Source organism: Rhinolophus hipposideros (assembly GCF_964194185.1).
Source record: "Rhinolophus hipposideros genome assembly, chromosome: 9".
Taxonomy (NCBI): Eukaryota; Metazoa; Chordata; class Mammalia; order Chiroptera; family Rhinolophidae; genus Rhinolophus; species Rhinolophus hipposideros.
In genome coordinates this window covers 13,895,927-13,909,124 of record NC_138055.1, presented here as the reverse complement: position 1 = coordinate 13,909,124, position 13,198 = coordinate 13,895,927, and the positions used below count along the sequence as shown (strand labels likewise).

At 44.7% G+C, this 13,198-nt stretch overlaps 1 protein-coding gene across 2 annotated transcripts in view; it reads left to right on the top strand.

Moving 5' to 3' along the window:
- The window catches only part of RFX4 (regulatory factor X4), a 139,258-nt gene that overhangs the window by 14,819 nt on the left and 111,241 nt on the right, over positions 1-13,198 (top strand). For both annotated transcript variants that reach the window (XM_081060966.1, XM_081060967.1), the window contains exon 2: positions 11,100-11,186. In XM_081060966.1, the coding sequence (XP_080917092.1) occupies positions 11,100-11,186 (87 nt within the window). The remainder of the gene's footprint in view (positions 1-11,099; positions 11,187-13,198) is intronic.

Here is a 13,198-nt window from a genome sequence, read left to right as displayed (position 1 = left end):
AGTCCTAAGGCTGGAATTCAGACCGTTCACGTGTATCTAGTTACTAGGCCCCCATGCTTTTCCTTCTGGATATTCTCAAGCAATGGTTCAAAAGAGAAAAAGTGATGTGCACCAAGTTGTTAAAACATTATAAAAAATAGGAACATTGGCTCACTGGCACTCTGAGCATCTATTTAACATGATAAACATGAAGACTAGCGATACAGGAAAAATCTGCCTGATAGAATGTGAAGAGGAAAAGGAATACAGATCGTATGTTCACTGAGGTTACAGTTCACACGTGCACATATGGACACGAGGCAGGGAAGCAACACAGAAACATGACAAATCATTCACACGTTAGCGGGGTGGGATTGTGGGCGAATATGTTTCTCTCTTTAACATTTTAAAATATAATTCCTCTGATGGATTAACATAGGAAAGAAAAGGATGTTTTGGTGATTTATCTCAAAAGTTCAGGCTAGATTGAAGTCTGGGGAAGAGGTTATAAACAACAGCAACCTAGTTAAGACGATGTCAAAAGTCAGTGTTGGATGCTATGCATGATGGATGGGTAGCTCGGCTCCAGTAACCGGTTTCAGAGTTTTATATGTTTTAATAATATTGTAATAATAGAAAGAGAAACAAAGAAAAAGTCACTGACGTTAGGAGGTACTAGGTGTGCTCACCGCAGAAGTCGAGGGAAATGACATTTATGCAACCTAGTTATGGAATTATATACAATAATCTGGTGTTCGCAGGGATATTTTCAGAGCAGAGATCTGCGTTTACATTGAATTTATCTCCAACAGGAGATGGCACCGAATACCTTAGCTTTCATTTTTTCTGGTCTCTAGGGACTCTAGGGTCTCTAGGGACTCTAGGGAGCTCATGATCTGTGAACTAAAGGCGTTACGTATCCCTGGGGTTGCCTCACTGATTCTTGTATATTTCACATAATGAGGCCTCAGTTCGTCTCTTTGCCCACTTTAGAGTTTTATATATTGAATTTTCCTAAAGTGAGAAAGAGCAGTGACATTATTGAGCACCTTTTGTGTTTGGTATTATGTCAGACACAGCTGAGGACTCACAGTGAGAACTTAAGGCATGTATAATTATGGATATTATAGTGTAAGTTAACGGTTAGGTTAGAGCCAGATTCAAATCCTGTCTCAGCTACTGACCAACTGTGTGATCTTGGCCAAGTTACTGCTGTGACGATGCTGTCGATGAAGATGATGGTGCTTGCATTGGGAGGCTGCATTCTAGGAGATGTCATTAATGTCACCTTGGACTCGCCTGCATCATGCAGAGATTGAGATGTCAGCTCATGAAGAGGAGACATGGGGACACTGGCCACATGGATTGGCTAGGGAAATGAATCCAGTTAGCCAAAAAGAGAGCGAAGTTCTTGTCTTTTCTTATCCAGGACTTTCTGCCTGGGCCTTGCTTTCCCCATCTGTAAAATGAATGGGATAATAATACCTACATATGATGTAATTCTAAAACGAGGCATGAAAACAGTTTAGCACAGCGTTTGGTACAAAATGGGGGCTCAGAAAATGGTAGTTAATGTAGCTATAACAGACAGGGAAATGGAGGCTCAGTAAGGTTAAAATACTTGGTCAAGTTCACAGAACTAGTGAGACAGCGAGGGTTAGAAGTTAGGTCTTCTCATTCTTTCCTCTGTATTGGACTCCCCCTAACCGATGGGAGGGACTTCCTCCCTGTGGTGAACAGTTAGGTTGGTTCAGGTACCAATACTTGGTCGTTTCTGGACCTGTGGGAAAGATTTCCCAGGATATGTATGGAGAGCCAAGACAGCCAGCGGGAACACTTTAGGGGTCTAGAGAGGCAACTGGAAATAAAAGGAGTGAGTGGTTTGGGCAGATCAGAAAACACTGAGGCTGCAGGGGTGTTTAACGAAGGCGAATAGTAATAGAAATATCGCTTTGTGTTTAGTTAGCACACTAGCCTTTATCAGCAACCTTTTCCTATATCATCGTCATCTGAGTCTCGCCATAGCCTAATGAAGCAAATATTCTTATTGGACTGATGTGGAAACTGAGGCACACGTAAAATGGGAGTTTGGGGAGGGTTATTTTTGTAAGGAATATATTAGAATTGGGAAAGAGATGAAAACACTGCTCAGATTTTTAAGGAAAAAAAGAAAAGTAAAAGGAGTCAAATGATGAGGGTGTTTTTTAGAAAGTACTGAAAGGAGGACAAGTGGGACTGTGGTCTGGGAATTTGTCACTGAGGGTCAATTGGTAAGTTGAAAGAGGAAGCAAATCTTTGTGCTGATTTTTGCAGAGGGGAGGTCCAGGCCATCAGGTTTGAAGCGGATAATAAATGAGCTGATGTTTCAGCGCAGGTGGTAAGAGTTAAGCACCCTGGTGCCTCTGTGACATGAGTGTCAATCAGTTACAGGGACAAAGAGGTCATGTCCCGAGGCCCTGAGTGTGGGATAACTGCACCAAGCCACTCACACTCCTCTATGTCCCGGCCACACAGCTGTGTGAATGAGATAATGACGTTACCCGCTCCCACACTGCTGTGATTCAATGAGATAACCCACGTCAATACCTGTCATCGGAACACAAAGCTGACGCTCAAGAAATGAGCTCCGATGATGTTGTTGATGAAGATAATGGTGATCGCCTTGGGAGGCCACGTTCTGGGGGATGTGGTTACTGTCCTCTCGGACTCCACTGCACCCTTCTATGATTGAGACACCAGCAGATGAGGAAGAGACATGGGGACATGGGCTCCCTAGTCCCATGGGTCAGCTAGAGGAGTGAATACAGTTAGCTAGAGACAGGTCAGAGTTCTTACCAAGGGGGCCCATGAAGTCCCTGTTTGCCTGCGACAGTCTTGGTTTATGCATGCGGTCCTGGAAAAATGATTAAAACTAGTGCCAATTTCCAAGCTCAAAAGTATCCAGGTTTAGATGATAAGTGATATGGTTTCCTGCTTCCTCTTCTCTCCCCTTTAAGGCTGTTTGGCAGCACGCGATGGAGCCGCCCACAGAACTGTGTTGCTGATGTTGCCCTCTACTCAAAAACTTTCAGGCCCAACCACCTATTGCATAAAGTCCAAGCTCCTTAACCCAGTCCTGAGAACAGAGGCCGGGCTGGGATGTGTGCACGCCCCATGGCATCTGACAGAGCGCCAGGCAAACAGCAAAGTCTCAGGAAACACTTGTTAAATTAATACCCGAATGAATGAGTACATTCGCACTCAGGATGCTTGTCAGTTTCTCAAATGCATCATCCTCCCGCCAGCTTCAGGGCTGCTGACACGCTGTTTCTTCTGCCAGGACCACTCCTCCCTCCCTCTTAACCTGGGTTAGTAACATGCCTTCCCATTCTCAGTGTAATGCTACTTCCTCTCAGAAGCTTCCCTGGCTCTCTCGGATTAGGTCTCTTGGAAATTACATCTCTTTTTGTGTGATTATGTCATAGCTGACTCCCGCACTAACCTTGAACCTTCCATGAAGACAGAAACTGTGTCTGTCTCGTTCACTGCTGTCTCCCTGCTGTGTACCCCAGTGCCTGGCACATGGTACTCCATAAACAGTTGGTAAACAAATAGTGGGTGAATGAATGTAGAGCCCCTCGAAGGCTACCCTTTCTGAGCCAGTGGCGTTCATATCACCTGTGTAAAATCCTCCAGTAGTTCCTTAACACACGTGGAGTAAATGAGGTTCTTGCTATGGCCAGCAATCCCTACAAACTTGGGGCCCTTTCTAACTTCCTGCCATCATTTCCTACTGCTCTCCCCCTTCCTCCCTCTTCTCCACCTCCTGGTTCCTGGCTCTTTCTCACACATTTTAGGGCCCCATTTCTTTCTATCCCACTCCATGGCTTTGTTTTCTTCATAACACTCTTTGTTCGCTGCAGTCATCTTGCTCCCTTGTTTTTGTCTGTCTCCACTCAGAACTTACCCATAAGCTCCCTGGAGCATGGACCTGGCCTGCTATGCTCGTCACTAGATCCTCAGCACCTGGCAAACAGTTGGTGCTTAATATTTGGTGGGCCAGGGAAGGAATAAAAGCAGGAGCAGGGTGGGGCTGCCCCTGGGGCAGGGCCTGTGGTGTCGCCATGGCAACCCACTGACCTGCATTCTCCCCTGGAGAGGCCACAGCTGTGTGCTTTCTGGGACCCAAACTGTCCACAAGATCCTGTGTGTCACCACCGCGGGGAGTCCAGAGGAGATAGAAAAAGGGGCTGAGAGAGAATGACCAAGAGGAAAGCATATCCTGGTGCCATGGGAGACAGAAGCAGGCCACGTTGGCGTGAATCCACTGGTAATGAGCAGAGCTCAGGGGAGGGGAGATTAGGGTGCGCTCTGGCACCCCCAGAGGAACCTGGGGTCTGGTCCTTTCTTGGTGGCTGTGAGGGTTGCATGTCAACTCTTTTATGTAGCATTTCTAAAGCTGTGAGTTCCTAAAATAGGCTCCAGCACACTGCCCTGAAAGGCTGTTGATAGAATGAGTATGAATAACGCCTTCTATTAAAACCCGGTGACACGTTATAAGTCAGGCGGCGTTTTCTTCAGGTATTGCATAAGTCAAGAACTCCCTGTTCTCACCCAGTTCCTCAGAAACAAAGCTCTTTGGTTACTCCCCCACTGCTTAAAAATCACGGCTAGTTCCTAGCTGCCTGCAGGCTTTGGCCTGGTGGGCGAGGCGTTTGCAGTCTGCTCCCAGCGGGCTCTCCCACCTGTCTCCCAGCAATCCTTGGGTCATGGGCCTGTGAACTCTTCACCTTTCCCAGAACCCCCTTTTTGCCTTTGTCCGTGATAGTGATCCCCTTGCCCCAAAATGCCCTTCTTTCCTCCTTGGTCTGGCAGATGCCACATCTTTTAAGGATGAGCTAAAATGCCACCTCCTGTGTGAAACACCTCGGCCAAGCTGGAAGCTCTCTTCTCTGTGTCCCTACGGACCTCATTCTAATAACGCATGTACCCTGGTTACCTGCTGGCTTCTTGAGGCAGTGTGCCACAGTGAGTGCAAAGCGACTTTGGAGGCAGACAGACCTGACCCAGCTCGGTGACCAGCTAGCTGGGCGACGTTACCTAACTTCTCTGCGTTTCCGTTTCGTCCTTACAAATCACAGTTGTTAAAGTCTGTTACTGGGAGGATGCAGCATGTGAAGCAAGTGGGGTGACTGGGGGGACGCTCAATTAATGCCAGACATCACCACTGCTGCCTGTTCCTGTCCCTCGGCCGTGAGCTCCTGGCGGCTAGACACCACGCTGTCCTTACCTTGCCAGGGTCCACAAAGCCCGGCATTGGAAGCGCTTCACCTGTCTGATTTCAGTTCCTCTTTGGAGAACCTGGGAGGTAGGGTTGTAGGAAGGTTCAGGAACCATCCCAGCTAGTAAGTGGCAGAGCTTGGATTTGAAATCTAGTTGTTCTCACTGCAAAGCCCACATTCTTCCTGGCCTGCCTCTGTCTTCTCTTTCATCTTGCCCTGTCTCCCTCTTGGTCACTCCACACCAGGCCTTAAACAGGTCACACAGGATCCCTGCTCAGCGCCTTTGTGGTCCCTACTCTGAACCTTTGGGGGTGTCGCTTCCTCAGTGCACTCAGTCTCTGCTCCAATGCTCTTTCTTCTCAGAGGCCTCCCTGGGGGAGGATCCCCGTCCATCATTCTCTGTTCCTTCATTTTGCTTCATCACCACCGTCACCACCAGTTCTGTGCCTGACACCATTCCCAGCTCTTGGGGACTAAGCATTCAGCAAGATAGACGAGGTTGTTAGAACTTACATTTTTATGAAATAATGCAAATAATACATAAACAAGGTATTTTCAGGTCCTGAGCCCTGCTCCACCAGAGGGAACATTGGCTTCCTGTTAAAGAGTATTTGTCCATCTCTTCTGTTGGAACTTGATGTTGCAGGCACTTGATACTTATTTGGGAAATGAATGAATGGATGGATGGGGAGTGATGAATCACTGGTCTGTGCCCAATACGGGGCAGCAAGAAGAAGTAAAGGCTTTGGAGACTGGAGATTTGGGTTCAAATTCAGACTTTATCCTTCTAACTGTATGACCTTACCCAAGCCACTGCCGTGTTCTAAACCCCAGTTTCCTTATCTGTAAAGTGGGGTGAATTTCAGTGTCATGAGGTGGACTGTAAAGCTCAGATCAGCTTCTCCATGTCATGCGCTCTGTAAACTTCAAGGATTACATGACTTTGGGTAATCATCTTAGTCGGCTCCTCCTGTCAGACCAACACGTGTTCTTGAAGAACTGCTCTGAGGCCTGGACCGCCTTGTCCTGGACATGCCATGTCCCTGATACAGCGACTTCCTGGTTGTTCTTTGCTGCTGCAAAGGGAACCAAGCCTCCTAGAAAATCCAATAACCATTTGTGGCTCTGCCTAACCTCACTGGAGATAGTCACTTCAAATTGGGGGCTGTAAATCTCCAATCCAAAGTGGGGAGACGTGAAGACCTGCCCCTAAGGAGCATGGGTGAAACTCTTCATAAAGTGAATGGATCCACAGGCATTATCCTGCTTCCTGCCCTTGGTCCCAGAGGAGTCAGGTGAAGGGATGCTTTGTGGCCCAGAAGCCTACACTCACAGCTGTCGGTAAACCCTTTTGGGCACTTAGCGTAAGCTCACGCCTTACCAAAAGGTCAGGTGATTTTTATGTTGGGAGCTGGCAGTTATCCAGCTGTGAACTGAGCTGTCCTCCTGTGTCTCAGAAGTGCAGACTTCACAGCCTTGATCAGTCTGCCTTGTGTTAGAACTATTGCTTCAAGCCTTAGTTTTCGTTTCTATAAATATTTTAAAACATACCACATAATACTGTTCTGAGGTTTCACTTAAACCGCGTATGTGAAAATACCTCGTGCAGTACCTGGCACACAGCATGAACTTAATGTGGTTTTTGGGAAAAAAGTAATGTATTCGACATCACCTATTTATTCTGCGACATCTCTGGGGCCAGGCATAGTACCAGCCACTGGGTACGAGGTGGTAAGCAAAGACAACAGGGTCCTTGCACTCATGAGCTCAGGAGTAGCACCTGTCTCGTTTTCTAGCCGGCAGTGAAAGGGCATAAGCCCATCTCATTCACGGCTGTATCACAGCTTCTGTTTCCCACAGCTTCTTGTATCCAGAAGGCACAAGATATATGTTGAATTTTGCTATCTTTATTTAGAAAATAGCTTTTGATGTGTTGTACTTTTTCCTGCCTAGGTGGTAAGAAAGAAAATGATTAGGAAATTCTACAGATGTGTAGACGTATCTATCTATATGCTGTGCTTCTTTGATGTCACAGGTGTCAATAATGTAACATGTGTTGAGACCAGACTACAGGAGAAGCTTTATCGCAGGCACTAGTGGAGTGTCAAAAGAAGTAGAACAAAATGGACTCCATTCTTAATATGTTTAAGTTCTAAACTGAAGAGCTGGTTGTGTATCACAAAGGAAGGCAGAGAAATATGTAAATGAATTTAGCAAAACTTGTAAGATGTAAGTAGAGTTTTAGCAGAAGTTCTCATGCCAGGCAGACGTCAGTGTTGGAAGAGTGCCACCATGTTCTGCAGACTGTGTGGGACAGGAGAGCTCAGTTCACACTTGGGGACTGCCCTGTGCTTATGACCTGGGTTTCAATGCTGGCCCTGCCTCTTACTATCCAGGTGACTGTGAACAGGTCACATCACCTTTCTGAGCCTTGGTTCTGTCATCGCTAAAGTGTGCATGTTCATAGCACCTACTTCATAGGGTGATTATGAGGATTAAGTACGATGGTGTACAGAATGCATTTACATACTGCCTGGTCCATTCTGGCTCAATATATGGTGGCCTTTGTTATTAAATCAGATAAGCTACAACTAAATAGGATAGATGAGCACAGTGTGTTATTGAAACTTCAGTATACATGTCGTTCTGGTTGAGTAATTCTTGATCTTTGCAAGACCAAAATCCGTTGTTCATAGTTTTGCAGTGTATACATTTACTGCAGGTGACCTTCCAATCCCCTTCCAAATAGGGGACTTCCAATCAGGTGGAGCAACCTGAGTAATGGGACAATGTTGCAAATGCCACTGTTGAAGGTTGTGCTAGGGAAGAAGACAAGGGCCAAAGAGTATCTGTGGATCCAACGCCCATGGCCTGTGTGGATATTTAAGAGCACCCCGTCTATGCCCGCTGGAATGCAAAGCCTTTGAACACTCTGAGAACTCCAAGGGTCCAGAACAATAGAAGTGATAGTTCTGCCATTCTTGGCACTTCTCAGACCACCGTCTGGACCCTCCGAGAGTCCATCCTGGGTGCCGCATGTTCAAATAGACATTGATTAACTAGAAGATAGCCAGAAGCAGGTGAATTGGATGGCAAAGAAGGGGAACAATTTCTTCCAAGAAAGAACTGAAACAAAGTAGGGTACTTTGACCAGAAAAACGGAGGCATGATGGCTGTATTCCCATATCTGTCATGTGCAAGAGAGATCAGACTTATTCTGTTGCCCTAGAGAGCAGAGCTGGGTAGCAGAGTGGCTACAGGCATAGATCATGGGATCAGAGAGACCTGAGTGGGTGCAGGGGGAAGGGGAAAGGGTTCCTTGGTGAGATTTCGTCTCTCTTCTTCTAGTGGCACTTCAGCCCTCTCCCCCTTATAACCTTGCTTTCATCTCTCTGTAGTGTTGGGCGGTGTGGAGGAGAGGCACAGCCATGAAACTTACTTCACTTGAACTCTTGTGAATAGGTGTTGCCCTGACTTGGTGTTTAGACCAGCTCCTCTCCAGGATATTCCCACGAGTGCTTCATAGGGTGCCCTACCAATTACTGGGGCTTCTCACTTTTACGAATCGGACGTTTTAAGGACTCCAGTTTTAACACTGACACAGGCAAATGGGTGAGAGAGTGTTTCTCTTAGTTTTCCTGTTTCTGCTGAAGGGCCTGGGGGTGGAAAGTGTGTGGTTGTGTGTGCCCACATACATGTGGAGTAAGGAGCTGTGAATGCCTAGCTCAGAAGACCAGGAGCTGTCCCAGAACAGTAGAAGTTGCTTTGGGTGGTATGGTTTGGCGGAAGAAGAGCCTGCAAATTTCAGTAGATGCCATCCAAAATCAGCCATGACTGTTGCCAGGGAAGGCATGCCAGGATCGAAAGGTTTAGAAGATCTGAGTGGAGACATTCTGGAGATCCCTGCAAAGAATTCTGAGATTTGTATTCACATGTGCTTGGGGATATGATGTGATGACAAACACCCGCCACGTGCCATCACAGCTCTGAAAACATTACAAGCCATTTGTTTCTAGAGTGTGCGTTCGATATCAGGAAAGGGTGGTCGCATTTCAGTGTTTTGAATTTCTCTGCTGTTCAATGTTTCCTCAAATACCAGATTTTCATATTCTCTTAAAAAGCTGGCTCCTGTTCCTCCCCTTGGATATTTCCCCCCCAACACACACTGCTTATTTACAATTTTAGAAACAGCTTTTAAAAGAGCAGTTGGTTGGAACATAACATACAAAACAAAATCCCAACATTTCTCCCTGTTGTCTGAGTTTGCTCTCCCTGCTCTGCACTTAACTTACTTTCTACAATATATTAGTAAAGTGTTAACTAACGACCTTGTCCTTGGCTCTTTGAATCACAAGGGGTCACATTACTTAATCTCTCTAAGCTTCAGTTGCTTTCTAGGAAAAATAGAGATTAAAATCTTCACTTCTGAGAGTTGTCAGAATTCAATGAGGTAACATGTAAAGGGCCTGGCAGGTTAAAATAGGTGTCCAGGAAATGCCAATTCCCATATTATACAGACGGTAGCAGGAGACTGTACCGTGCAAAAGCACATAGCCATCAGGATAGTTGGTTCTACTATAACACCCCCGGGGCATTCCTAAAAATCACGACCCTTCTGCAACATTGCACAGTAAAAACTATGGAGTTTACTGGAACAATAAGCTAGGGGCACAACACTCAAAAACTTTCTCAGTGACACATTAAAAAAAAAAAGTAAGAATGATAGCCCAGTTTTGCACATGTTCAATGTCGCAGAGATACACAAATAGAATAAATACGACACTTCACGTTGCAAAAGACCTGATATTTGCTTTTGGAAATGGACGTCAGATGGGCTGCAATGCAAAAGTTATTGTGAAGTGGTAGAGCATGGGTTATTTGGGCAGGTGTGGCTTGTAACACGTGGTGAACGGAAGTAGCTGGTAGACATTTGAGGTGTGAGCATGTGTAAATTTTGCATGTTGCTATGGGGCTCAGTTCAGCTACATGCGGTTTTCTGCATTCATCTCATACTTCTTACAGATTCTTCAAGCATAAGCAAACACAAAGTTTGTGCTCACATCGTTCCCTATCATTTTACTTGCATTGGGACATACTCTTATTTTCAGAACAAGCATTATAGCAAAATGGACTGTACCTAACTGATGATGAATGAATCGATGAATGAATGAACGAATGAACGAACAAATAGCAGATGGTCTAGGGGACGGAACGAACGTTATTCTGCATCATGGAATGTAAATTTGTAGCGTTCGGAAGTGGATTTTCAAAACCATAGTCTTTTGGATTTTAAAAGTACTGCATAGCTGTTGTAGAGTTTTTGCTATCTCCTGTGCGGCATTTGGTCCATGCTTGGAAGAGCCCCTTAACGGGTTACTGGGCAAAGGGCGGTGAGCTGCAAGGTTCCCTGCCCTCCTTCCTGTCAGCCAGAGACCACTGGGTTTTATCTCCTGTTCTTTTAAGTTTTGTTTGAAGGAAGGGTCCTGCTGCTAATTTACAAGTCTGCAAACCACCACCAGTGACTCAGTTGATCAAATTATGTTTTACAAACTATTTCTCAGGACCATTATCTTCCTTTTGAAGAAAGATAATCCTCAGTTTGTACTATTGGGCAGTGACTATTCCAGAATTAGTAGAATTTGACTAAGAAATACTCAAGGGGGCTTCAAATTGCCATTTTGCCTACAAACTACTCAGCAAATGGTTCACGTGGACCTTCTTGTAACTATTTCCAGTCAGGGCAGATCGTAGATGAAAGCTGATGGGCATTTAAATCTAATGTGTTTATGATGTTCTTGTCTCTTTACAAACACTAACCGCGATTCTGCAATTTTGTGATTTTCTTTCTTTTTTTTTCAGAGAGCTGGATTGAAAGATGTCTCAACGAAAGTGAAAACAAACGTTATTCCAGCCACACATCTCTGGGGAATGTTTCTAATGATGAAAGTAAGTGCTTGAAACTCCTTCTTCCACGACATCCTAAACATGGCCAGGTTCCCGATGGGAGCACTAGTGCATTTAGAGTGCTAGGCGAGGGCAAGTCACCTGCAATCAGAGACTCCTGAGGCATTTCCAAAATACCTACCCTAGACCCTCCCTGTAATATTCTGCACTAGGGAGGCCAACACAGTCAGGTGGACATGGAAACTGAGGCCACTACAAAAATTGCTGTGTACACATTCATATTGTCTGACTCCCCAAAGAACCTGTTACAGTGATGCTTCCATTGTGGGGGGAAATGTGGACCCCAAGTGCAAAAGGCCATTCTCTCTGTCACTGTAAATATGGGTTTAAAGTAGTGTGTCATGGATGGTTGTTTTAAAAATCACAGAGGTCCTTGCTTTTGGAAGGCAAAAATTTCTCATGGATCTTGGACTAGAGATTTGGAGTTAATGGAAGGCTATAAACTGCTGTGTTCACACCCTCCCCTGGGTTGTGTCAGATGGGGGCTCCTGGGAGCCAGGTATTAAGAGCAGAAGACTACTTGGGACTCTTATTTGCCTCTTAGGAACTACAAAACGGGGGCAGCTTATTATAAGTGTCATTTCCAGCAGGGACAGAAGTGTCTTTCTCCCTTGCTTGGTAAAGTGCATCTTAGTTCGATTTTCTCAAAGCGTGGCCTTGGGACACCAGCGCCACCATCCCCAAGGCTGTGGGACATGCTGAACAACTGCCTTCCGGCATCCCGGCATCTCTTCCGGTCATAGTTGTTCTATCATCACGATTTTGCTTTCTTAAATAAAATTTATATAAACTGAACATAAAGTACATAAAACCTTATGTGAGTGGTTTGATGAATTTTTCTTTTTTACATTTTGTATCCACCTGAGTAACCACCACCCAGAAAAAAAGTAGAACATGGCTAGGACCCCAGGAGGCTCCTCCTCCCTCATCCCGGTCAGTAACTACCGTCCTGACTTTAACACTGTAGTTTCTTTTGCTTATTCCTGAAACCTGTAAATGGACTCATAGACTCTGTATTCTTCTGCAGGTAGCTTTTTTCACTCAACACGATGTATGTGAGATTTAGCCATGCTGTGTAGGTAGCAGCAGTTCTCTCTTTTTCGTGGATATACATATAGTATTCCATTGTATGCATATACTACAGTTTACATATCCATTTAAATGTTGATAGATTTTTAAATTGTTTCAAATTTTTTACTATTTCTTAAGCATCTCTGAGCATTCTTTTTTCAGGTTTATTGTAGTAAAATATACATAGCCTAAAATTTATACTATTTTAACCATTTTAAGTACAGAGTTCAGTAGCATTAAGGACATTCACTGATTGTGCCACCATCGCCACCATCCGTCTACAGAACTTTTTTCATCTTCCCAAACTGAAACTCTGTACCTACTGAACAATAACTCCCCATGCCTTTTCCTCCTAGTTTCTGGCAACTACTATTAGGAACTGACTACTCTAAGTAGCTCATATAATTGGAATCACACCGTATTTTTCCCTGCGTGACTGGCTTATTTCACTTATAATATCTTCAAGGCTCATCTATGTTGTAGCATCTGTCAGAATTTCCTTCCGTTTTAAACCTGAATGACATTCCCTTGCATGTATATACCACATTTTGTTTATCCATTCATCCATTTATAGACATTTGGGTTGTTTTCACTTTTTGGTTATTGAGAATAACGCTGCTGTGGCCAAGGGTGTACAAATATCTGTTCAAGTTCTTGCTTTTGATTATTTTGAATATATACCCAGAGGAAGAATTGCTGGATCACATGGTAATTCTATGTTTAATATTTGGAAGAATTGCCATACTGTTTTGTGTAACAGCTGCACCATTTTACATTTCTACCAGAAAGGCACAAGAATTCCAATTTCTCCACATTTTTGCCAATGCTTATTTTTTTGTTTCATTGATAACAGCCATCCGAATGGGTATAAAGTGATATCTCATGGTTTTGATTTATATTTCCCTAATGATTTGTGATGTCGA